Source organism: Syngnathus leptorhynchus, chromosome 14, assembly GCF_054491065.1.
Source record: "Syngnathus leptorhynchus isolate UIUO chromosome 14, UIUO_Slep, whole genome shotgun sequence".
Taxonomy (NCBI): Eukaryota; Metazoa; Chordata; class Actinopteri; order Syngnathiformes; family Syngnathidae; genus Syngnathus; species Syngnathus leptorhynchus.
The window spans coordinates 8,233,839-8,261,522 of record NC_141208.1 but is presented as its reverse complement, the minus strand read 5'-3'; the positions used below and the strand labels follow the sequence as shown (position 1 = coordinate 8,261,522).

The 27,684-nt window shown below is 39.4% G+C and overlaps 1 protein-coding gene across 6 annotated transcripts; it reads right to left on the bottom strand.

Moving 5' to 3' along the window:
- Window positions 1-314: 314 nt before the first annotated feature.
- On the bottom strand, window positions 315-21,622 carry LOC147046422 (uncharacterized). Of its 6 annotated transcripts, XM_085930120.1 has the most exons (25): window positions 21,064-21,622; window positions 16,250-16,548; window positions 13,308-13,476; window positions 12,987-13,185; window positions 12,671-12,764; window positions 11,276-11,564; window positions 10,845-11,115; window positions 10,393-10,704; window positions 10,170-10,274; window positions 10,056-10,081; window positions 9,554-9,720; window positions 9,295-9,470; window positions 8,514-8,650; window positions 8,232-8,379; window positions 7,848-8,151; window positions 7,525-7,686; window positions 7,222-7,272; window positions 7,017-7,149; window positions 6,830-6,892; window positions 6,370-6,532; window positions 5,545-5,629; window positions 4,854-5,018; window positions 2,463-4,160; window positions 1,713-1,823; window positions 315-475 (listed from the first exon to the last, which is right to left on the bottom strand). In XM_085930120.1, the coding sequence occupies exons 1-25, from the start codon at window positions 21,338-21,340 to the stop codon at window positions 458-460; spliced, it is 5,622 nt and encodes a 1,873-aa protein (XP_085786246.1). In that variant the 5' UTR covers window positions 21,341-21,622; the 3' UTR covers window positions 315-457. The 6 variants fall into 6 exon arrangements, with proteins under 6 accessions (XP_085786246.1, XP_085786242.1, XP_085786244.1 ...); XM_085930116.1 differs by having other exon boundaries at window positions 7,017-7,272; XM_085930118.1 differs by having other exon boundaries at window positions 6,370-6,499; window positions 7,017-7,272.
- Window positions 21,623-27,684: the final 6,062 nt, after the last annotated feature.

Genomic DNA, 27,684 nt, shown 5'->3' with positions numbered 1-27,684 from the left:
CAAATTAATATATAGTAATACAAGTCCGCATTATACATCTATATTCAACATATAAATCCTCATATATAAGCATAATATCAGTGCTGCAATGATAGTTTTGCATGCAATACTGTGTTAGGATTGTGATGTTGTGTCATAAGTAAACCATCACACGGTTTCTTTTGTGGCCACCGCCACTGTGTGTTGGGTGTGGCTGAATTTCTTGCCACAATTGGGTGAATTGGGGTTGAACACATATGTTTGGCTGCAGGAGGAAGATGGAGAGAGTGGAGAGGATGAGGAGGAGGTGGGCGAAAGGGAGGAGGATGGCGATGACGAGGAATACGATGATGAAGAGTAAGAGGTGAGCTGAGACATGGCGGCGGTGGCGGTGGTGAGCGTGAGGCGACGATTCTGATGTTTGCCGCTGCCGCTGCGAGAACCTCTTTGGGTGAGTCTTGGGGTCGCCGGGTCACCGCTAGCGAGGGATGCTTTGCTAGATGAGGGGAGCAGACGACTCAAATTCAGAGAAGGGATAAGAGACTTGTGAGGAAGTGGGGAGGAGGATACAGACGAGAAACAATCTGGGGAACTTTCAGAGTTTTTAAGCACTGATGAGCAGGAGGTGGGGTTAAAGCGCGCCTGCTTGGACCTTGGAGTGCCAGAAGGAGAAGACAAACGGGAAGCGCACACGGAGGCTTTGGAAGAAGGGGATGAGTGTTTCTCAAAGGAAGAAGAAGAAGCTGTGGGTGATGAAGCAGAAGAAGAGGAGGAGGAAGAGGAGAAGGTCTGGAGGCTATCGGTGGCATCTGAGCAGTGAGGAGTGGACAGAGAGGCGGAAGATGAAGGGTGTTTTCCAGAATTATGGCACAAGGCTGGGATCTTAGATGCACGCAAAGCAACGACTGAATGGTTACTATCCCCAGTTGCTTTTATGCCTCTGCTGTCAGCCTGCAAACAGGAATACTGTATGTCAACAAAGGGGAATGACAACTCATGTTGTCCAATTAAAATGTGTGTATCTATTCATCTGTCCATCTATCTATCCATTTATATATCTCTGGATGTTTGGTATTTGTGGACACTATATACCCCACAAATTTGGATATTAAGTATTAAAGTAAACCACTTAAAGCTCAAAATAGTTGATATACTGCAGTCTGTCACTGACAGAAAAAGAAAACATGCTTGCCTATCTTGCGTTTGTTTGTTATATATATATATATATGTTTGTATATAAGGTTTGTCTGAGTAAACTGCATTGACGGCATATGTACAGTAGGTGGCGGCATACACATGCGAGAACAAGTAGCTGATTATTGTGCTAAGAGTGAATGAACTTCATGGGGTTTAAGTTTTAAATGTCTATTTTTTATATTAGAAGTGTAGGGATTGGAAGTTGTGTCATGTATATGCAGCCTCACACTCCTTTTCAGAAGGTGGCAGGAATGTTTGCCAACTACTAAAAGGCAAAAGAAGACAAAGAGTGATACACTTGGATTGTGTTGGTCAAAATGTTTTTGACACAACTCAGTAGATGCTGATAAATTGAGGAATAATTGCTATGTCCAATGAACATGCAGGATTACAAAGATACAGATGGCGAAATCATTGAGTGTATTTTGAATGGGGAATGCCAGAATGAAGACTTACAGCAAAAGTCAGAAAAAAAAAATAGAGCAAGTTTAGTTTAGCTTTTTTAAAAAAATTTTTTAGTGAAGCTGAATATTTACCTGGCTCGGTTGCTTGGGAGAAGCCTCTTTTTGCACTTTGGTTGTCTTTTCAGGTGAACCAGAAGAGTGATGTAACCTGGTGTGAGTTCGCTGAGTACAAGAAGTGGTAGTCTGGAGAGAGATTCATGAATAAAAGTAGACAGTTTAATAACAGCTATTTTAAATAGAAATGAAGTAATGTCAAGATGTTGAGCAAAGACAAGAAAAGATGTAAAAATAGAAACTCATGATAAAACGAAAGGAAATAATCTGTACTCTAAAACACCAAATAGTTAAAAGTCCAGTAAAGATTCAGACCATCCATCCATTTTCTGAACCGCTTTGTCCCCACGGGGGTCGCGGGCGTGCTGGAGCCTATCCCAGCCGTCATCGGGCAGCAGGCGGGGGACACCCTGAACCGGTTGCCAACCAATCACAGGGCACACAGAGACAAACAACCATCCGCACTCGCACTCACACCAAGGGGCAATTTGAAGTGCTCAATCGGCCTACCAAGCATGTTTTTGGGATGTGGGAGGAAACCGGAATACCCGGAGAAAACCCACGGGGACACAGGGAGAACATGCAAACTCCACACAGGAAGGGCCGGAGGTGGAATCAAACCCGCACCCTCCTAAGTGTGAGGCGGACGTGCTACCCAGTGCACCACCACGCCGGAATCAGACCAGAACTCACAAAACAACATAAATGCACAGAGTAAAGAGCCCATCCATCACCAATGAAGCAAAGCAGCTAGTGTAAATGTCAGACCTGTTTCTTAGTGGAGGATTTCACACAGTTAGGCGGAGGCTGTGCTTTAACTCTTTTGCTTTGGGGTGAATTTGAGTTCTTGAGGATCTGAGAGGCTGGCCTCTTTGATGGGGTTCCATCTCTCTGTTGCTTGACCTCATCTGACAGATGAGCTCTGTCAATGGACTCGGGAGGAGGTGAAGGAGGCGTTTTTATGCTGTCCATGGTGATTTCCAACAGTTTGATTGTCTCCTCTAAATTGCCAATTGGTTGACATGCTTTCTTGCACAAGTCTTTTCCGTCGTCTATTGACTTGCCGTTGGATATTAGTTTCACGTCAACAGGAAGTGAGCTAATTTGAATGAGAGCACCTTTGTCGCTTTTATTTTTATATTGTTTGGTGCTGTGGTTTGTAAACTTGCTTGATTCCTTATTCAGCTTCTTGGTTGCTTTTATTGGGTCTTGCTCAAATATCACCATGTCCTCTTTATGGACTCCCGCTTCAAGATTCTTCTTTCTTGTTTTTGAAGACCCTGATCGTATAGCCTGGGTAATCGCTGACAGTTTATTTTTGGATAAGTTGAATTTGTGGTTAGTCTCTACATTTTTGAGTAATTCTGGTTTAGTTTTCTCTTGATTTTTATCAAATGAGCTTTCTGTATGCTGATCGTGCTTAGAATATTGACCATGATCTAAAATGTCATTGACATCTAAGACTTTGTTTTCTTCAGACATGTTTTTAGTATCGTCAATTTCATCCTCTTCCACAATACCTTCTGGAGAAACGATTGGGTCAACATCCTCCTCTAACTCGAAGATAGTTGATAGACGCTTAAAATCTGACTCTAAGTCCAAAGGCTCATTCAAGGTATTGCAGGAATCATTGTTCTCAAAACCTTGGTTCTCATAACACAGTGGTTTCTCTTTTCTGTCTGAGCCCTTCATCTTGTCCAGATCTTGATTTTTACACTTGACTCTAATTTTTGAGATTTGCTGAGCAATTTTACCAGATGGAGGAGGAGGGGGAGGTCCCCCATCATCAACAATATCGGGACTTAAACTACCTCCTTCTTCTTCTTCTTCTGGGAATTGTTCTTTCTCTCTAGATAGCTGCAACTTGACCTCATCTGATTGTGTTTTTGTATCCTGCGTGCTATTTAGTAATTGTTGTTTAGAATACTTTGTAATGTTTTCTTTTTGTAATGTTTTATTACAATTTGACTTTTCAGTTGGTACCTGTTTGGCATCATTTGTATCTATCTGATCAGGTATTGCTGTGTCATTTGATTGTATATCATCTTTTTCCAGAGAGGTGATTGTTGTTGTTGTCAACATCTTATTTTTTGTATATAGGAATTCCTGGTTACACCTTAGAGCTAAGCTGGAAGTGTTGTCATTATCTGGGCTTGTAACTTCCTCCATTTTCTGTCGATCATTATATTGTGAGGTTGGAGAATTATTTAAATTTGTTATCGTTCCCTTTTTAAGCATCATTTTCCTGTCCGTCGACATCGGACCTTTTCTAGATTCATTGACTTCTTGTGGTACAATCATTGAATGGTTATCAAGACAACCATTAGTTGGTTGTAAATGAGGTGCTGACGTGGTACTAATTGAAAGGATGTGCTTCTGGCCAGATTTTGAGGATATCTTTTGTTGTCCTTCTACCAGACTTTTTTCAACAAGCCATTTATCATCGCTTGATGTTTCTAGTATCACCTAAAAAAAAAAAAAAGGAAATGGAGATTGAATAATTCATCTCTATTCATATATACTTGTTTTTATGTATATATGTGTGTTATTGATATTGGTAATATGTATATAAGAGAGAGCGAGAGCGAGAGAGCGAGAAAGAGAGAGTGCCAATGTTGGGCTCGTTTTACCGTCCCTTTAAAGCCGACGTACTTCACGTCGCTCCATGTCATACAATTGCAATAATTCTTCAAAGTTCATGTAAACATTACTGTACTTATGACAACTTAAAACGCTCCTTGCAAATATTAGATTGACTTCAATATTTGGAATTTCATGAGCAGAATATTTTCATCGCCACACTACAGGTTCTCAAAAGAGCTTACTGACAAACATGCTAATTATTGTACTTTTTTCAATAATTTATTTTAAGTTTTAAATTTGCATTATTATTATTATCATTATTATCATTGTTATCATTATTATATACCTTAGGCTCAATCTCTTGGCTCATGCTTAGAGGCTGAAAGTTTCTTAGTATGATTCTGAAATGCCTTTTTGAGAGGAAAAGATGTTAAAGTAAAGGGATGAATGTTACTGGGACAGTTTTTGTGTGAGTGACATCAGGGTGTAATAAAGCTTTTAGTGTATTTTATTAAACAAAAGGTATCAAAATAAACATGTGAGCTTCAATTGACAAACTCAATGAAATGCACATACCTGAAGTTCTTTCAGGACTCTAGTATTGTCATCTTCCTTATCATCCATATTTTCTGAGGCAATAGCTTGAGTGGTGCCTGAAGGTTTGGGTTTGGGTTTGACCTCCGGTGGTTGTCTCAGAGGTTTGGGTTGAGGAATAACAGATGCTTCCTTCTCATTAATACCCTTCAAAAGATTAAACATACAGAACAGAATTAATTTGTTATTTTTCTTATTTAATTAATTTGTTTCAAAAAGATATTACTCGATTAACTTATCATACTATGTGCAGTGAGATTTGAAGAGCTTAAAAAAACAAATGTGAAAAAATAAACAGCCCATCCACGACACATATCAGTCATCCTTCGCTCAAATCTAACAAATTCGCGTGACACCACCTACGCCACAACGTAGTCCTGCTTGATCTGGTTTAAGGTTTAGTCTACTTTCTGTCACCAAACTGTTAGGTGCAGGCACGGAACGCAAAATAACCTTGGTCTTCGGAAATGCCCAGCATGGTGCAGTTTGCAAAATTCCCAAACATGAGCACAAATTTAAAGCTTGCAAGTTTTTACGCTGAGCGCACCGCCGTCTGTCTACGAAAGTAGAGTCCATAACGGCTTATTGTTTTGTTTAGGTTTTTTACCTTAAGATGTGAGAAGCATGGAAAATTCTGTTAAGAAATACAGTTCAAAAATCTGCAACCACACACCTGTTCTCCACCAGATTCTTTCATGGTAGTAGAGATCACCTCTCCAGTTCTTTCATTGGTTAGGCCGACAGTGGCTGCATGAGACCTAAGGATATAATAAACAACTTCACAATAGAGATGACAATTTAGACCATCGGTGTCAAACTCAAGGCCTGGGGGCCAGATACGGCCCGCCACATTTTTACGTGGCCCACAAAGACAAATTGAGCATTGCAAATTGTCTTCACTTTTGAAAAATAGAGAAATAGTTGAACAGTTTTTACTAGTTATTTCAAACCTACCGTATTTTTTGGACTATAATTCGCGTTTTCTTTCATAGTTTGGGTGGGGGGGCGACTTATACTCAGGAGCAACTTATGTGTGAAATTTTGTGTGTGTGTGTGTTTGTTTAAGTGACACAAACCGAAGATTCCGATGGATTTAAAGATTTGGAGTGACACGGATGGTTCGATAAAATTGTTGTTTTTGTATTGTTGTTTCATACATAGTTTATATATTGTTATATGGGCCTGTGGAAAAATTTGAATTGCAACTCGCTGCTGACGTCGGACTTGTTTACATAAAGGAGGGCGAACTCCATCGATGGCTTTAATGATTTGGAGTGACACAGATGGTTTGATAAACGTGTTATTTATGTTATAGTTATTTGAATAACTGTTAATGTTACATCAGGCCTGTTCTCAGCTTGTTGTTTGTATTCATGTCACGTTAGCTTACGGTATCGTTAGCCTGTTGTTGCTGGTTCATGTCTGATTTTGGTGTTGGATTTTGTCAAATAAATTTCGAAAATTTTAAAATAAACATCATCATCATCATCATAAATACCTTCTTGGGACAACTGGAGGAGACTGGCCACCTCTATCAGGACTCTGTTTCTTTTCTACACTGGAGCGTCTAGGTTTTTCCATTTGTGGACGTATGCCCCGTTTGGGTCCCGGAGAGGCTGATGGAGAAGCTGAAGATGGCAGTTCCACTGTTGCGTGAGAAGCTAAATGCAATCAAGAACTTGTTTCATGGCTGAGATATTAGATACGGTATTATAATAGATTTTTTTCCATTGCATTGTAGATTAATACAGCTGGAACCGTAAGATTAAATTTGTGTTTGAAGTCCAGGACTTTGAAAAAAAAAAAAAAGTCATTTGAAATAGATGACCCCCACCCAAAATGTGTGGGTACAAAAAATTCTTAGAACTATTGTCCTTTTTTTTTGGAAACATGGCAAATGCATCACAGAGCCAAGATATTGTTGATCCAAATGTAAAAATACAAATTTTATTTATTACCTGGGGGCTTCACTTCATCATTTTGCCGTGCTGGCTTTTGATGCTGAGTTCCAGACAGCAAGTCTGCAGGAAAGAACCACAAGATTTGTTGACCTAATTTCTGACAAATTCACACAGCTCAAAATTTGTGAGCATTTGTGCTACTTCAGGTTATGTGCGTATAATTTTCATATAAATCAAAGTCAACCTTGCAGTGTGTCCAGAGGTTTGGCCATCTCAGTATGGGGATTCATGTCTCCAGAAGCCAAGTCCGAGTGACCCACTTTTGTATCTGATACATTCAGATCAGGAATGGAATTCATCAGAATGGCCTTGGCTTCCTGCAGGACCTGGTTTAAATTTTTGGTGGCGATTGAGGGCTGATTTGTTTGATGGGTGCTTGGCTGGCTTACGCTGCTGGCTTCTTGACTCAGACTTCCTTCCGGAGATTCTCGTTCAGTTTTCTGTCAAACGGTCAAGTTAATAGTCATCATGGACGCCACATTTTATAATAAAGCTTATTAAGACATTAGGAATAATCAAGGTTAGCAGATAATTAAGAACGTTTTTAATACTTGGTATGCGAACATTATATTTTTAAAGAAAATCATTTTGCTTAAAAAAAAAAAAAGGGCCAGAATGATGACAAATATACTTGAGATATGAAATTATTATTATTAAATTATTATTATTTTTTCAGTAGGTGTAACACTCACCTCAATAGGTCTGGCAGTGGTTTCCAAAGAAGTCTTGACTTGGTTTGTTGTGTGATTCTCCTGAGTTGTTTGCGGCATGCTTGATCCGTGAAGTTCATTCGACTGGAGAGGAGAAGGTCTCTTCTGCAGGGCAGGGCTGCCCTCTCTGCTACGAGGGCTTACCTTCACGACACATGATGATATTTGTCACAAAATATTCAATCCAAACTTCTTATACCATAACATTGGTGTCAAACTCAAGGCCTCTGGGGCCAGATACGGCCAGTCACATCATTTTATGTGGCCCGCAAAGACAAAGTGCGCATAGAAAACAGTGTTCACACCTCAAAATGTGGACCATGTACCTTGGCCACAGTTGTTAGATCTCTTCCATGGGTGAAGTTCAGTGGTGGGCTGTGCTGGTGGGCCTGGATTACAGTGACTTGAGTCGTCTTAACTCTGCGTGCTGTGGCTGGGGAGGCTGAGGCTGCATAGTTGAGCTCAGGCTGAGATAAAGCAGATGATGGAATGGGTTGAGGGCTTCTGACTGAAGATCGAGGCTGCGGTTGTGGGGAGGACTGAGGACTCTGGGTCGGCAGGGATTCAACTTGGGTGCCTTTAGATGGGGAAGTTGATTCCGAGACACATCTGTTAACAATAAATGTACAGTATAACATTTTACAATTTGAATGTGGTAACAGCAAATATAATGTGAAACAGTACAATACCTGCGAAGAGAGCCGAGAGCTTCAGTCAGGGCTTTGACTCTTTTTAACATGCAGTCCATTTTATGAGGCTCCTCCTTCAGAAAACGAACTGCATCTATCTCCAGCCTAAGCACCGAACGCATTTTTACCTGCAGTTCTGGAAACTCCCCTGTAGGGAAAAACCCCCCCAGATAACCCATCATTGCAACCAACATTGGTACTGTTTATTTCCTGTGTCTGAAATCTCAGCTCATGCCATCAGTGAAACGAAAAGATGGATGGATTTACATTACAGTCATTCACCTTTAAGGATGGCCAGAGTCTCCCCCACTCTGCGCAGGTTCATCGCCCCCTCTTCCACATCTTTTAGAGTGATTGGCAACTGGCCAGGGAGTGATACCGTGTTTTTTTGCAGATGGTTGACATAATCCTCTAGTTCACTGAGAAATGGAGATACAAAAAAAACAACTGTGAGAAATATACAGTACACTGGCACATGCAATTATCTCGCTTTAATTTCTGCAACTCTTCTCCCTGTGCTGTGTACTGTTCCGTTCACAGGAGCTGTAGTCAGTCAAGAATACTTTTCTAAATGCCGCTATGTCATTTTAACTGACTTATATTTCTTGTTTGAGGACTGTTGTCATATCATGACAAATCATTTTCTATTGTCCCGACTCTACTGTGAAGTATGTTACTTCACATTTTCTTTCTGCCTGGATTGTTCGGGCATTGTGACATGTTTGCCATCTAAGATGAGCTTTAGCTGTGCTCTTAAAGTATTGAGTGTCAAGTCTGAGTGTGTGTAGGAATTTCTAAAAGGCTAAATAATCACTTCAGAAACAATAAAATATAAGCAACAAAAAAAAAATGCTATTACCGACGCATGTACTGTAAAATAAATTTCATTCAAATTTGAATAGCTTCCTTTTTCCATAACGAGAGGAAGTTCAAGTTACATTTAATAAAAACCTTCAGTAAGTATGTCTTCTTTTGTTTCTTCAATATTTCATCAATTTGTCAGTTTTCAACTACACACTTGTTGAAACAATATTGTTTTAACGCGTAGTGATCAAAATATCACCTAAGCTGTTTGAGTATTTTCTCTTCTGAAGCAAGATATTGAATCCTCTCCTCTTCCATCGCAGCTCTTCGTCCACTTGTTTTCTCCTCAGACTGAACCAGGCGATCACACAACAACACTACCAGCTCCTGACCAGCCGTCTGCAACATGGACTTCATGGTTTGCTGTTGTGATATCTGTGATATAACAGTGACAGGTTCATTGTGAGGCAGAATTCATCGTGAATACTGGTGATACACGACCCAGGACGGACAATTACCTGTAGGTGTCTGAGTTGATTTAATTGCAGTCGTAGTTCACACACACTGCTCTTAACTTGCAGCAAGTGCTGCTGCAGCTCATTATCAGTGGTTGGGGCCTGAAGAGCTAAGAAGGCAGAGCTGATCACGTCATCTACAGTACTTGTTGCTTGTGGCTCAGGTGGAGCTGTTGAAAACCAAAGAGACAATATTGAAATGATGTCAAATGCAACAAATGTAGCTATTTGCTTTATAAATGAATAAAGCAGTACTTTTACTGTACAGTGATACCTTGACGCTTGAACAAAATATTGTATATTTGCATTGGACATAAAAAAATGACAATCATAATCATTTTATTTTCTGATTATCCTAATCTTGTGATGGAAAGATGGATTGGACTCGGGAACAATTCATTTCCAAAATGACAGGTATTAGAAGATGCTAAACTGTGTTTGCAAAGTCAACCAACTCACAATTGTCTGATTGTAATGAGGATTAAGTAGATTAGCAAAAACTCACCAGGGTGACTTTTCCCAGCGCTTCCACTGCAAGTACATATGTACATCGTTAGTATAAATAAATAAATAAATAAATAAAGAACACACACACACACACACGCACACAACTACAGACCTGACCGGGCCTTTATCTCTTGGAAGATCTCCTCCCACAGACAACGCTTGGTGAACCAGCCCTGCAAGACTGGCTATTTGCGCCTCCATTGCCTTCATTCTCTCACTGAAAAACAATATTTTTTAGAAATAAAAGTTACTATATTTTTCCTAGGTAATTAACTGATTTAAATATAACCCCCCCAAAAAAAATGGGGTTCTTGAAAATCCATATCTGTGTTCACCTTTGAGCCTCAAAGGCAGTCATGTGACCCTGAATCAGCATTTCTGGTTGTCCCAGTGGGTTGTCCATAAACACAGATGAAGTGGATGATGATGAACCGCTCCCTCTGCTTCTGTTTATAACCCCCACTGTAGCTCCATTATTTTCTCGCCGCAGGGATCGACGAATTGGGGAAATCCGCTCAGGTGAGACCAGGCCCACGCCTCCAATGATCTGTCCCTCATTCATTCTGACTTCATTTAATCTGTGTGGGGAGGGAGGCGGGGTTGCTAATTGAGGAAGTTGGCTCTCACCAAACTTCCTACTTTTCTGTCTGTAAGAAGCAACAAAACAAGTGAGCAACAGACATTGATGAATGAATGCACCTCCGAAATAAAGTCAACAAATTTGCTTTCCATCTCTGCACCACTCATTACAAAAAAAAAAGAACTTGTCATTCAAATTTCTGCATACCTGTGCAAGGATTCCATCTGGTACTCCGTGATGTCACCGTATCCCATCAGAGGCTTGACGGATGCACGGTACTGTTGTAAGCCGGCAGGAATCCCAGCGACCCCAGCATCTACCATTTCTCCAGCGTGGGACAAAGAACCACTACAATGTGAAGAGGCAAAACTACTCCTCCCTCCGTCCTGTAGGGATGAGCAGTAGGAGTCTGGGTAATATGTGCCTCCCTCCCCATGCAACACCAGGGCCATGTTCTTGCAGCTGCCACCATCTTCATCTAAGGCACATAACAATACTAGACTTGTAAACATCCCCATATGTCGAAAACATCACAGAATAGACATTGGCCAATTGGTGAATCCAAAGAATTTCTTGGATCAATTTAGCGTTCGTGAAGAGGGCTTGTGCACGTGTGTATGTGGATTTATTTATTTTACCGGGCTTGACATCTCTCCTCTCTAGTATGGCACTGCTGCTGGTGCATAAACTGCTGGATCGTCCTGTGGCTGATAGCCGGTCTCGGGGCAATGTGGTGCTGCCTGCATCCATCACTCCCACTACGCCTTGTGTGTTTCTTCCACTGTAGGCCATCCTGGATGGAGAAGAGGGCATGGAACGCACCATGGGCGGGGACATGGAGCCTTGCAAGCTCTGGAGGGTACCACGACTGGACGATGACAGTCTGTGGACTGGACTGTGGCTACCATAGAGTACTTCTTTGGAGAGCTGCCAAAACAAAATGGTAATGGTATGAAATCTTTCTAGACATAATACAAAAAGGAACTAGAATAGTACATATTTATACTATCAAAATTGGAGTTTATAAATTAAGATTGTTTTCCAAACCCAATGTTTCAAATTTGGTCGAGATAAGTTTCTATTTTAAGTCTCCCTCAAATAGTGGAAATGATTTCATGTTAGCTTGGCTATATCTAATGCAATTTATCTCCTTTTGCTCTATTAATCTTTTGAACGGGCAATTAAATGTCACTGTACAAATTTAACCCAACAGCACACAATCATTGAGTAAATTCCATTTGGCACTTGCTCATTCCTATTCATTTCACCATTAACTTAAATGATGGCGGCATGAAAGCTGAAAAATATCAGGAAAATTAGTTGCGGAATATCTAGATTAAAGATTGGGTCACTGCCCAAGTCAGTATAATTTTGCAATTTTGTTTTATTTGCGGACAAAGGAAGAAAAAGTTAAAAAAGACAGTATATAGTTTGGGAAACTGACAGGGAGGCTGCTTTCTTTCAGTATCTTATCTGACAGACAAGTTGGCGTCAAAAGCTTGGAACTCACAATTACAAAGAATTAGCCCCCCTTACTGACAGAAATTCTCAGTAATCCCAACAACTGGCTCCAAGTGATAGTATATAATTGAGCATTTTGTAAACATTTATAATTCAGCAGCCCCAAGGACATGAAAGATGAATAAAAATCCTCTCAGAGTTACTGTGGGGGGCTAAAAAAACCAAATTAACTTTCATTGACCCCATTTTTTTTTCATGTTATGTGGACTCATTAGATGTTGTGTTCACTCCAGTAGATGCGAATTTGTGTGGTTGGTAAACCCAGACCTTTTAACAGACCCTTTAACAAACCCCCCCCCAAGGACACTATTGGAAATCATACTCAACCTGTTACACCCGTTTTTGCATGTGTAAATCTTTTAATCACTTAGAGTAACAGTGTTGTTAAAATAGTTTTGAAATCACATCACAGCTTCGTGATACTTTCGATTGACCATTGTTTGGAAAAAAAAAAGAAAGGCCAATTGTTGAATAAACACTAATTGTGAACGAGCCTGTATGGAGTCACTCACCCTTCCTTCTGTGTTGGTAGGCCTAGTGTGGCGGTTGAAAACATGTGATGGATCTTTATGATAAACCTTCAAACAGGAGTGGGATGTAATATTTCTGAAAGTAGATAACACATGATGTGACATGCCTGTGTGAAGTTTACAGAGCTGGATTTGTGGTGCAGAAGTTTCCGTCTACAAAGCTTATTTTGCCTGACAAGGACAAAATGAGACAAAGAGAAAAACACCCCATACGCAAATATCAAACAGGCTCAATGAGATGTTTCTGAGATGTTTTTAATGCTTCTAATTGTGTTAAGTAATATCTTGATCGCTTTACCTGATGTCCTCCAGGTCAAAGTAAACATTGCGACGTGTGTCTTTGATGTAAATGGCCATATTGGGAGATTGAAGCTTCTTCATGGTGAGTTGCTGAGGAAAAGCGGTGACAAAGAGAGCCCGCAGCGTATCCTCACTGTTGATCTCTGCAGGCATCCGGATCTGTTTTGTCTCATCTCCATATTGAAGGTACAGCACACCTGGACAGGAGAGTATTCAAAATTTTTGAACAATCAAAATGAACCATTTAATTGACAAATATTTTCTGACATGTTTTTTTTACATGATGTGAAGGAATGCAGTCATTTGTGTATCGACGTACCAACTGACTCTCTTGTCTGACCGCTCGACCGTCCAATCGGAAGACTCGATCGGGCTTTACAACCCCTTGAGAAAGGAACTGTCATGGTCAGTGACTCTGCATCAGACATGTTCTCTGCAGCCAACACACCTTCACAGATGGTGCTTTCAGGAGGTCGAGGACTTCTTAACTACATGAAACACAAGCATGCAGTAAACACAATGAGAAAATTCTACATCATTTCATTGTTCCTATATTTTAAAAAGAGTGGCATGAACAGGTAGAAACATGAACTGATTATAATCTAGAGCTGCGAGCGCTTACTTTAAAAAGACATTATGTAATCAAGCAGGTATTTTCAAAACAGCTAAATTGTGCCATGCTTTCAGTTTTGTCGTACAATCTCGAGCACCTTCAAGGCAAGGCCCGCATCCCAGCTGAAAACAGCTGAAAACTAAAAATGAATTCTCCAATACACGTCAATGAACAAATGCAAAACACAAGTCAATTTTTGCATTAGATCCGCAACTGTGAGGAAATAAATTAAATACCTGCCAAGACATTTTTAAATCAAATGCAAGACAGCTGTCACATGGAATTACTCAAACAATTGTGATTATATGTTTGGGCTTGAAGCCCAGACTGCCATGTTTAATTTACTGGCTAAAGTGAGTTGTGTTGGTACATATAACTGTTGACATCGAGCACGCCTTCTCAAAGACAAACATTTGAGGAAAGGGCGTCAGATCAAACTTTACAAAAAAAAAATATATGCATGGGTTAAGGTCACATTCACCAGTCTCTAAAACAAAAAATCCCTACATTAAATTTGGATATTTATTTTACTTCAATAACAAACCAAAATAAAAACAAAACATTTTCCACCTTTTTATTTTTATTTTTTATTTTTTTAAATACAGTTATTTTCAGCAATCCACTGTACGACTTTGCAATGGGCTATGAGCAGCAATCCTCGAGCCCCTCACAGATCTCTAGAAAACACGACAATCATCACTAATCCACTGAATTAGATTGCCAATAAAATGACATGAAAAAAGGGTCCCTCATCCCTTCACTGCATTATTCTTTATTGTGCCCAGCCATAGCTCTGCCCTAAAGCGGTTTACTGTTCGGTAGATTTGTACCCTCATTTTACAAATGCGAGTGCCCATTTGATGTGTGCTGTAAACATGTGCACGTAAACAAGCCGTTCTTAGCTACGGCTCGTATATTACTAGCTTGACTTAAACTTCACTTGTTTACTTTGAAGTAGAAGAGTATTTGTATGTAATTGGCACACAATATAGAAGATCACTATTATTTGATTCAAAGGGTGCACATGGATATTTACTCAGTTTTTCAGATTTTTGCCCATCTATTTAATACACGCATCTAGTAAACATCTACTAATGCTAAGAAAAAAAGTAATAACATCAATTACTTCTGGAAAGCTAGATTTCTTTCTTTCTGATCTAAAAAATATTTAATTGAGCTAATTTAATTTTTTTTTTGGATGCAGACAAGTGTAATTCATAGGACTACACCCCTAGAACATTGAATTGACAGGATATCAAAAACTACACCCATATTATATGCAAGCAAATAGAGAAACCCACATTAATGGAAAACAAAAACACTGATGGAATAACTTGAGATGTCACAATCAAGCAAGAAAGAACGAAAGATAAAGCAACTGACACATATGACCTCAGGTAAATAATGACCTTCTCGGGATCATACCAACAGCCTGATGTTGACTCACTACAAATAAACAAAGTTCAAAACAAACATCGAAACCACAAGACATTGAGACAGTTGGCACATACTTTAACATCGTTACCACAAGTTAGTATTAAGACGTGGATAAGAGAATTAGCAAGGCAAAATGCCTGAGCCACATGTATGCATGCAAAAAAACAATCAAACTTTTTGTCAGCTCATTTTACACATCCTTCAAGTAAAGCTGTGTCATGCAAGCCAGACAAAGCAAGTTTGTCAAAACTCTCTGGAAGACAGCAAATCATACACATAATATCTTATTCTAACAACTTACCTAACGACAGATATGACGTCACTTCCAATTTTTAGCAGTCAGGTAACTCTAGTATAAAAACCCCCCAAATTCTTCCCTTGGCTTTGAATGCGCTCGAGTCTAAACTGTGGATGTATGTTTGCATTGTGTGTCCAAAATCCGATGGACTGACAAACCCCACCTCTTCTTTGTGACAACAAAACTCCACCTCGGCAAATAATGCTGGCTGTACCAGTTGGACGAGCAGCACAACTGTCATATTTCACGTTATGGCACGACAAGACTCAGTAATGGAAGGAAGTCTTAAAATGTTAGCAGCAACACACGCACACATTCTTGCACACACTGACACGCACACAAACACACGCATGGACACACACGCATAAAAACGCGCACAACCGCACACACGCACCCACACAGTATATCTTAGTTAGTCTATCATACTAATCACAGGGTACAAATAGACAAACATTCACAATGACATTCACACTTATGAACAATTTAGAGTACAGGTCATCATGTAACCTGCGGTCTTGTTCTATGCATAAGTCACCATGTAACCTGCAGCCTCGTTCTAAACATAGCGTAGGCCTAATTAAGAATTAGACTGTTCAGAAAAGTGGATAAAACTTTGCATTTAGCAGTAGTCAAGTACTGCCCAGTGTCAAAACGTTTGGTGACTCTTGTGCATGTCTTTAGAATGTGGGAGAAGTTTCCTAATTCTACCTTACTATGTTGCTATTTCCAGTTTTACTTTTGAATAGGCAATAGCAGAAAGTTGCCACTAGCTGGCAGAAGTGAGCAACATGAGACACATCACTAAACAAAAAAACATTCACTCAAGATGCACGCTACAAAAACAATAGTTAACCATGTTAATGTTTGAACTAATAACTTAATTATTCTTCGGGTTAATAAATCAACTCCGTACCTGGTCTCTCATGCGTTCCTGATGTCCCAAGATGATGGCAGCATGGTGTGGATACTTCTGTCTCAGGTGATCCAAGAATACTTCCTTCTTTCTCTCCACTTCGGAGTGTTGCATCAGAAGGCTTTCTATCTCACTGTCCCTACTGTCGGCAGCGTGGCTTCGGGGTAAAGTGCTAGGTGAGCGTGGAGATCCATCCGGGTTGCACAGAAGGTTGTTGTTCATGTGATGTTTCTTCGGGAGCTGATGCTCAGTTTTTCTGTCAACGGTGGAAGAGGAGGCGGGAATAGACACTGCATGGCCTAGGATGGATAAAGTTGATGGCAGGATGAGGCAAGACAGTGAGAATGTAGAGACAGAGAGAAATAAAGAACAGAAGAGATACATTGTAACTATGACCGAGAAAAAGAATAAAGTAAATTACAATGACATTTTTTGTTTGATGTATCAAGGTGGTATCAAGGTTACTTGAAACTTTATTTAGGGAAGTTATTACAAAGTGGAACAAGCCAGGAGACTACCACTTTAATATTTTTGTTACAAAATGAGTAACACACTGTTTCCCCCAAACGTTCAGGCTTTGACAAGACTGTCCTTTTCACACCTTTTCCACTGAGTTTCGAAAATCCAGGGCAAGATGCTGAGGAAAGGAAATAAGTATGCACGTTGCTCCGTAAGTAATCCCGAAATGTTACTCCTCTTTTCCAAATGATCCCTGAAGGTTTAAATCCCTCGATACCACATCATGCCATGCATGTACCCTACATAAATATCTGCTGATGTGTGGTGGATTGAACAGAAGGTTCCATTGCTGATTTAAAGTATCTCCCATTAAGCCCTGGAAGCACCACTCAGAAGTCTGCAAATAAAGGCTGAGACAGTGATTTAGACTCTTTGGGCTCAAGGAGTTGATCATAGATGGAATTTGCTGTTGGATTTGTAGAAAAGCCCAAATTGTTGATCACAAGCCGTTTCTGCTAATTGGTTAACTGGACTTATTTGGTATATTTCTTTCCCCCCAAAGGAGATAAGCTGTTCTAGTTTCCAGAAAAGCAAAACAGACCAAGCAAACCTTCATCTTGGTATTAATTCGTTCTCGGTGAATGTATTCTTTTCTTCAACACTTAATCACTTGAACACAAGTACACTCACAATGCACTAAATGTCTTTTAATTTAATTTCGCTGAAATCTGAAATGTATGATGTATGATAGAAATATAAATATCTATATATAAAATATAAAAATATAAAATATAATAATATAAAAAAAAGAAAAAAATATAACAATATAAAAAAAAAATCACGAAGCATAAACTGATGGCTTTGAATTTCTAGTACACACATTCCTCTGCAAAAATGTGGGCTATAGTGACATTTGAAGAAGAAATTCAGGCCCAGCAGTGTTTGATGCACTCAACAGAGACTACTCATGACTGCCTTGTCACGTTCAGTCCTTTACTGGAAAGGTCACATAGTGAGATCTTGTCTTAATGTTGTCACTTCAGCTTCTTATGTCCTCGATTCAACCACACAGTCTCACAGCACATCAATTTCACAGTAATCACAAAAATGAATTATGTAATGCAATCTGTAACAATGGGACATTGCATCGCCATCTCATTCAACCAATACGAACGGAATGGAAACAGCAAACTAAATACAAAGAAAGTGATAAGACCTGGACAAGACACCAATCGCAAAGAATTTTACAAACAATCATTCACAATCACATATCACATTCAACTTATTGACAATGACAATTCTGAACATACAACATACAGTAGATATCAGTATTATCGGTAGATAGTGGAATATACGGGGGGGGGGGCGGGGGGCAGAGTACCAGGAAGATAAGCACATGCACAAAAAACATGCAAACTCTACACAGGTGAAACAAACATTTAAAATATAAGATATTGCTTTTGATAACTTTTCATACCCAAATTAGTGTTCTACTGTAGCATTTGAAGCTATACAACACGTGTGTCAAACTCAAGGCTCAGGGGCCAGTTACGGCCCACTACATAATTTTAGGTGGCCCGCGAAGACAAATTGTGCATCAAATTTATATCCTCAATGTTGAATTAAAAGACTGTATGTACAATTACAGTACTCAAGACATGACTTCCTTCACCCACTTTAGGGTTCACCTGAAGGATTTTTCAAAGAAGCTGGAGGAGAGTTGGGCATCAAACCTACAATCCTCAAATTGAGAGCTGCACATTTGGCAGAGCATACATGTGCAAGACCTTAGCAAACACACTCATCGGATTGGCCCACATCCTTACCAGTAAAGTATACGTATGATTTTTCATGAAGATGAAAATCTGAGGTGACAAAGGATTGTTTACAATCTTGATGCTACATGTACAATCACAATTGCCCACCCCATTCCTCTTGCTTCCTCCTTCCTAATCCTTGACAAAGTAGATCTGATTGATCTAGTTCAGTGGAGCCCCGCAGGGGAATTGTATTTTTTTTCTTTTTTTTTTTTTTTTTTTTACTGTGCAGGGCAGCACTGTGTGGATATGTGGCTAATAATTTGGACAGTCACTCCATCAATTGTCCAATTAGACTATTTTGGTACTAAACCCAAAAAGGGTAGTCAGTATGCGTTTCTTTGATTCTTCATTGGACCACAACATTTGATCCTTACAAATTTTCTGTCACTTCCTCTCTTTCATTCTTTCTTTTTCAGCCTGGAACATACTGGAGTATCTTTTTGAAGGGAACACATAGGGACACTACACATACCACCAAAACAGTTTTTGGTAGATTTGCGCTCAGCTGGCGTGACAGTCCACGAAATAGCCTCGTTCCCAATACACCTGATTTGATGACAGAAAGTAGTCTTATTAATGCAGATGCATCATAATTTTAAAGTGGAGCCAATGATTTAGTTGGACCTATTTGTAAATTTGGTAGACACGCTATGCTTCACTGGATCTTCCAAAGAGACATGCAAGTTAACATAGAACAGCGTGTATCAATTTATCATTATATCATCTTATATGTCCAGGAAGGAGTTATAACAATTTTGGAGAAATGAGGTAAGGCTTTTCCATATTTGGAGAAATCTACTCAAGCATCTCGTCACTGCTGCGTGTAATATTTTGGGTTGAATGTATTACAATTTCAGTTCAATTCGATTCAGATTTATTGTCAATGTATCAAGTGCAACAAAAAAGTGCAACCCCTTTAGTGCAAAGAGAGAAAAAAAATGAAACCTGACCATTTTGACTGAGGTCGTTTTGCAAAAAATAATACTAATAAAAAATCAGATACAGATCGCATTCGGGAAAAAAAAAAAATCTGATCTGGGTCACATTTGCCTGCCATGTGGATCGAGTTAAATCGTGAGTGGTGGATGCCATTGTATTTTATTCATAAATCTGACACCAACATGGGACAATCTCTCAGAAACATGAATTGAACGGATTATAAGCGTCGTCATCGTAAAAAAGAGCCCTGACACGATTGTTTGTGTGTGTGCGTGCATGGGTACGTGCGTGTGTGCGTGCGTGTGTGTGTGTGTGTGTGTGTGAGGGGGATAGCTAGTCAGGTTTGCACTTAGACCACCCTGATTTTTATGCAAATGAAGGATAGCACATGGCTTGGTTGTGGCCCACAAGGGCACATAAAGGCGCATACACCCAACTCTACCAGCACAAACTAGCAAAACGCCAAAACAGTTAGTCTGCGATTTGCGTCTCGCCAAAAAAAAAAAAAAAAAATCTAGTCACTTCACTCACCTGTTTGTTTATGTTCTATCTGGACATCATACAATTGTAATTGAAATGAATTGGAATTCAAATGTATAGTCACCACTTCCAAATCCCCACATCACCCAAACAGTGACCTAATAAAGTCATCCTAACTAGTGAACCCTGGGAGATGTCATGCATAAATTCAAATCTTTAATCACTCTTGACTTCATCTACAAAGTCGTGCACGTAGCAACACATTAGCATATGACTTATATGTTACCTAATTAGTGTATAACATGCTGCTGGAGTGGTCTATTTGTGCACCCAAACAAACCTCACATAGACACACACATATTGCTCTGGGGTGTTTGACTCATGGGCGCGTGTTTTGGAGTTACATTCGCTGACTGCTTCAAGAAGACTAGGAATGGGTTGGAAAAAGGACGCTGTAAAACCTGAACGTGTAGAAATGCTAACATGTCAGTAAGAGACAAATACTTCTGATTCCTGTGCAAATGCAGAGCATGATATAGAATCTACCATATATTACGGACTATAAGCCGCACCTGTATATAAGCCGCGCCAGCTAAAATTATAGAAACATCCTGTTTTGTTTATATGTAAGCCACTCTGGACAACAAGCCACAGTTGTTTGAAATGGACATAGAAAAAAGTTGTGCCAATGGTATTGTGAGAAATACACACAGGTAACAGGTATTTGTGCCACCTGGACTTTAGGCCCCACCACTTGTCAATAATTGAAAACACTATTTTCTTGGACCTCTGTTCAGTTATGAGAGCTGAGAATTCTCATGAATTTTCTGCCTGTTACACTGACCAATTTGTTGGTTTTATATATATTCATATTTAATATTTATATTTTTATATAAAGACATCCACATAGACTGCATTTCTGAACTGTGAGACTGTGTGTGTTTTGAATATTCTCAATCTTGAAGTCCAAGTTGGTACAACTTAAAATACAAAATAAAATAGACTTTTCACTTTGTAAAATACAATACAAAGTACAACTTAAAATACAATAGTGACTTGCCCTATATTGTCTGACACATTTTGCTGCGTTATATTAATTTGTAGGTACCATCTTACCTTCATTGCAGTACTTTTTTGCAGGCTCAGGGGCTTTGTCTTCACTCTCAAGTTTTGCTGCTCCGATGTGTCCTTGTCCTGCGCCAGAGGCTTTGCTTTGGTGCTGGCTCTGTGCTGGTAAGGGTCTTTGGACCAAGTTCCCCTCGCTGCCTGCTCGCATCAGCCTTTCTCCGATGCGCAGCATGCAAGAGCGGTTACCTTGGAGGTCCTTTCTTGAATTGCAGTTCTGGACTCCTGCTGATCCAGGTCGACCTAGACGGGATGAGGACTTGGACATCTTACCCAGAGGGTTGTGGAGAGTACTCGTCTGTCTTTTCTCCTATCTGGGGCTTTTCTTAGACTGACTTTAGAGTAGAGCTATACTTTCTTGTACTTTTTTCCCCCCATCTCCTCCTGTTTTCTAATTTCTATTTTGATCCGATTCCAAATTGCGTACAATGAATAATTGTGGCTGTTGGCTTCCTTCCGAGCATGGTCTCCGACTGCCTGCTCCCAATGAGTCTAAACTCCTTTGGGAGAGATCTGTGTCTTCCTACACTCTGTCTCTCTCTTTCTCAGTCATCTCCTGCTCCCTCTCTCCCGTGTCTTTATTGCTTTTAATCTTTTCCCCCTTTAATCCCCCTCCTGCATTCTCACTCTCTCTCTTTCGCTCTCTCTCTCTCTCTTCCTCCTTTCTCACGCTCCCTCACCATATTCAGGCTATGTTGGCAGTTTACGTGACACAATAAATCCATCCTGATGTCTCTATATTCATATCGTACAAGAAACAAATTCTTTTTGTCTTTTCTTCTTATTGTTTTCAGCAAACCTACTCAGTAAAATCTACCTTGTGATTATTTCCACTGGGCAAGCTTGGTGTTATCCCCTGCAGCCTTTGTAGAAGATGCTGTTTGCCACTTGTTCATTGAGGCAGAAGATCAGTGAGATGCATGTTTGCATGAGAGTTTTTGGGATTGAATTGGCCTCCCGTCAGAAACAAAATTGTTATAATGCCAGAGCTAAACCGTCTTAACACTAGTAATGTTAACAAGCAAACATGACATAGTGTTAACAAGCAAACATGACACCAAAAAATCTTGTTCACGTAATAAACATGTTTGTATTTATTTATTCTCAGTTGGAATTAATATTTTAAAGACTTGAATCTGAAATAATCAATTTGCGATGTATTATTGTCCTTGATAGTAAACTAAAAATGGCATCTGAGACAATAATTTTTTAAATGATAATCCATACATTTCAAAATGTGTGAGATACAAAATTCAAATGAAACTTGTGCATGGAGTTTACTTTTACTTTTTGATCCAGCGGTATGAATATGGTTTGAAGCCTTTTATATATTAAAAGTTGTATACAATTGCAGGAGTGTGATGATGGTAGACAATAATAGAACAGTTGTTGGCATTATCATCTAAATTGATTATTTGCACCACCTTATCTAGTTTTAATCTGTGTAGCATGTATCTTTTGTTATGCTGTTTCTCATGTGTCTGTGGTTTTCTCTTTTCTTTGGTCTATTTTGGAAAAAATAAAAACATATTATAACGCCCTTGAGTGGTGCGGTCAAGGTATGTAGTCAAAGCCGTTGTAATGCCAAATGGACACTAGAGGGAGACAAGATCAAATTTATGAGGAAAGGCGCCGAGTGGAATTGAGGCTTGGAGGAAGTTATTTTCATAAGATAACCGTTTGACTGTCCGTCTGCCAGCCCTCCTTGCCCTCTGCCCGCCACCCCCCTTCACACTTCCCTAGCCAACCCCGCCCCTCTCTATCTGGCTAAGGTCGGGTGCCATTAGAATTGTTGTTGACCACAGATGGTCTATTGTTCTCTGACAGTGGGGTCTGAACATACATGACCCTCCCAATTCTGGATCACAATAATAATAATAATAATAATAAACAGTAAACAAAAACAAATATTTGCGCAATAAATATAGACAATTAAATGCAGAGAAGATTTTTTAAAAATGCCCAATTGAATTGCAAAATTAAACAGTAATCGTGATTGTACTGTAGGTTAATTTGCAGTTGTGATGCACCAAGTTGGAAATATTGGCACTTAAATTTGTATGTATGTATGTATGTATGTATGTATGTATGTATGTATGTATGTATGTATGTATGTATGTATGTATGTATGTATGTATGTATGTATGTATGTATGTATGTATGTATGCATGTATATGTATGTATTTATTTACTCATTTATTTATTTATTTATTTATTTATTTATTTATTTATTTATTTATTTAAAGTACGTTTTCTCATCTAAAATTCCGCAATGATTTCAAAACATACTCTTGAGCCACTAGAGGGTGCTTGAAAAGCACAGAAGGCAATTACACATTGACGCCTCTGTCCTTATGCAGCACTGACAGAAGTATAGCGACCACAGTTTGGTTAGCTTTTTTTTTTTTTTTTTGGGGGGATATTGTATTTGTTATAATGGAGCTTCTTCAGTCAATTTGAGAAACCCTGGACTGATTGCCAGCCAATAACAGCACACAGAAAAACAGTTCATACTCAAACTGGAGGAGTTTTGCAACTTGTCAAGATCAAAACAAATGTTTCAATAAAAAAAAAAAAAAAAGCCAGATTTCAAGCCTATTAAGCTTTTCCATTTGTGTAAGTAATGTTGTCTACATATATTTCTGACTATTGATTTATTTTAATTTTTTTAATTTTCCACGGTATGTACACTAAATGGGCTGGTAAGAAATACAAAAAAGAAATGAAAAAGAAGTATATGAATACAACTTCGCCCCCCACTCTCGCTTCCTAAAGGATATAGTAATCTTTCTCTATGTACCATTTAGTTTCAGATAAATTCCGGACCACTCCACCTGTCAGACACTTTGACGTCACTGCATTTTCAAGAGATGCTCATTTTCACACTGCACTCTTAAAGTTAATAATGATGGCTGGTTATGGTAGTACTGAATTTACCATTTTAGTACATACAAGGAAGGAAGAGCGGGTGGGGTTGTTAATGTTAACAAGCATTTAGAACAGAAAAGGGAGAATAATATGGCTGAATTATGACATGCATCTTAAGTGTATGAGCCATCAGGACAGGAGAGGATAGAAACAAGGACAACTGACAGACGATAAAAAGGCGGGGCTGGGGTTAAAAAAGTGAAGGGAAAGGACAACTGAGAAAAGACACAACCTCAACATACTACATCACAGATCAAAAATTACCTGACAGATTGTGGAGACACACAGATTTAAATTTGTTTAATTAAGAAAAATAGAGGCATATTGTTTAGCCCTGAGGGCAGACTCATACAGTAGAGAAGCTACGCCAGAGGAGACGGACGGGGGTGGGGTCACATCTCCAGCCACTAGTGGAGCTATCCAATAGATGGGCCAGTGGGGGCGAGGGGGTCGGTTGGACTGTTCCTCATGCAGGGATTATGCAGCTCAATCAGACTCTGGCAGATTATGTCTGACCGAAACAGACTCGACATGGGAATGAGATTAACAGCTATTTTCAAAATAATTTTCTTGGGTGAAAACAATCAGCTTTGTGATTAAGGCAAGCGCTGCAGGCATCAAATGGCTCACAGATGTAAAAGCGATGATTTAAGAAGATAATTCTTGCCACACAAATCCTCAGAGATCCATTCGTTTCAATATGTTTGGAAGGTTTTGTGGTAATTAGTCTGATTTTACTAATCCAAAAAACTTTAATAGAGAGCTTCCATAAACCAATTAGAGGCTTTGAAATGTGTTCCCCTTGAACACAATTATGTTCTTTAATCCCAGATAAATTAATAATAAATACATAGACATCAGTAGTTGAACCACAAAAGGGAATGACCAAAAGTATTTTACAGACCTCTTTACAACACTCTTGTGATGAATCTTTTTATTTGAACCTGTGTCATGTTTTAGTTTTGCCCAATGTCTCAGGATTAAGTCAGGGTTCAATGAATAACCATATTGAAAAGGATATATAATTATTGTATTTGTTTCCTTGCTGTTGACACAAACAAACTGACCAACGATCCATTCTTTATTAACTGTGGAGACTTTTTTACAGTAACATTTTCTATCCATTTCATCCACTTGCGGTATCTGAGGTTTAACACTACAATAAAAACATTTATTTAATCAATGTTAATGTTCGTTTTTAAAAACAAAAACATACTCGAAACTCAGTAAGTGGTCAGACAGGCAAGACCAAATATTTTTGCTGCTTTGAAAATAATCCGCTTGACATAAATATTAGAACGTGCAAAGGTGCTTGAAATGAAATTTATTATTACTGTTCTATTACTATTACTATTAATGAATGAACTCCACAGGTATTTCATAAAGCTGTTTTCCATTTAATAATGATATTACAAACAGGCCATGTCAATCCTATGCTGCTTGGCCATGACCAACACTTGTTAACAATAGTGAAAATAGGATTAGGCATGTTAATTCATGTTATTATGGTGAAATTGTATTAACCTCCATGCAATTTAAAAGTCTTTACTTGTTGGTGTTGCAGGCTAGCTGATAGAAAGAAGTGCGGACTGGAGGCAACGCTGGGATGATGACTGACACCCTGAATGTGCATTCCGCTTGATTTGCTCTCTGCTTCAATTCACTGATGGTAGTCCTTTCATCCCATTAGCTCCAAATTCCTATAACTAGGTCTGTAAATGCACGGGCCCCCATATCAAGGCCGATCCCTGCTGGGAGGGCATATGGGCTGCTTTGTTGTCAGGAAGGGAGTGTGTGTGGAGGGTCCACCAATCGCTGCCCTCGCCTGGGGAGTTAAACAAATTGATTGGCAGGCTAGTGGCGGCCAGTTCCAGAAATTGTGGTCCCCATTCATCCCAACACTGAGCTCAGAAAGCTCTATGGTGAGCCAGCTGAAAGGATGGGTCTGAGGCCACTCCAAGGAGTCATATAGGCGGGCGGCGGTGGGAGTAAATCACATATGATCATTTAGGTTAAACAAGTCACAAGTCATACCATCATCTTGTTCTTGCAGTCAAAAAGTCAGTTTAGACCTTATAAAAGGCAAATGCCACCTCAGAGTAATACAGCTATGGATAAAATGACAGCAGTTTTGTTTTGGTTGAGTTGAAGGAAAATATGGTTCATCCAGTTATTACATTGTTTTAAACAGTGACAAAACACCATCATTGAACGGTTGTCATCTAAGGACCTTGATAATTATTGCTTTGTGTCATCTGCATAGTCATGCTACCCAACATTAGCCTTCTGAATCATTTGACCTAAAGGCAACATATACAGATTGAACAGAAGGGTCCGAGGATTGACCCTTGAGGGACCTCACATGTCATGGCCATTCAACCAGATTCAAAACTTTCAATGGCTACGAAGTAATGCAAGTATGACCAAAACCATTTTAGAACTGTTCCATGTAGTCCTTTCAGTGATGAGGTCAGAATCCTGATTGGAGCTTACTCAAAATGTTTGAGTTCAAGAATGACCTTGACCAGCTTGACTTGGCTGACGTGGAATTTAGGGTGGACGCGAAGGGACAAAGCTAAAGGGACTGAGGCAGACGAAGGTGGACCGCTGCAGGACTAATGGTTTTGGAAATGGGGAATGAGCCCACAAACCATGGGGCCAACTACTACACAATCTTTTGGTCTTCTTATTATTATTTCTTTTATTCTTAGCTATGTCATACAGAGTCCAACTTTTCATTGAAGTACAAGGTTTGATTACAAAGTCACATAACTCAGGTCAATCTGCCTGTGCCAAGGTGAATGGCTCATTTCATTGGCCATACACATTAAACACACCAGCAAATAGAAATGGCTGGCCAGTCCAGCAGGAGATCAACAAATGAACAACTACCAATAGCTGGCCTAACATGCCACGCAAAAAATGATACAAGCATTGCAGATGCATCATCATATGCAACCCGGTGGTCAGTGTTTGTTTGTTTTTTGGGTGGGGAGTGTTTTTTATTGTAGTTGTGTTGTTTGTTTTTTCCTGGCACCGTCTATGATGGTCAGTCATGCTTCAGATAATTTGCAGTGTTCACACTCATGAGTATTTTTTTTCTGATCCTGACTGAAACTATTTTCCTCTCTTCCTTTCTATGTCTCTTTGGAAAAAAAAGTTGTCTTTGACTCTTGTCAGGTTTCTAACCTGAATGAAGGTTGGTGTTATAGAGGGCTTTGTCGCCTTTGCCGCATTGAAAAGACTCTGGACTCTATCCAGAGGCGAGAGAAAAGCCCATTCACACAAAGTTTTTTTTTCCTTTAGTCAAATATGATCTCTACTTGCAAAACACAGTTGATGGACTTCGGGGTGAATGAAGTCTAACTCAAAACTGTGGGAGGTTTGGAAGAAGGGGGGGCCACACAGACCCCCCCCCACACACACACACACGCAACACAGTTTTATTGCGAAAAAGGCATGGATCTCTTCAGTGATGTTGCTTCTAGATACAAGCTAACTTTAAAGAAAGACTATTCTAGAAAATGTAGTAGATGAGTGAAACTAATAAAAATTCCAAAATATAATTATATTTTTTCGCCACATCCTATGCACGACATAAGACAAAGGCAGAAAGTTGTAAAATGACTTGTGTATGTTTTGACGAGGAACTGTAATTTGCATACCATGTTACACACAGACAGA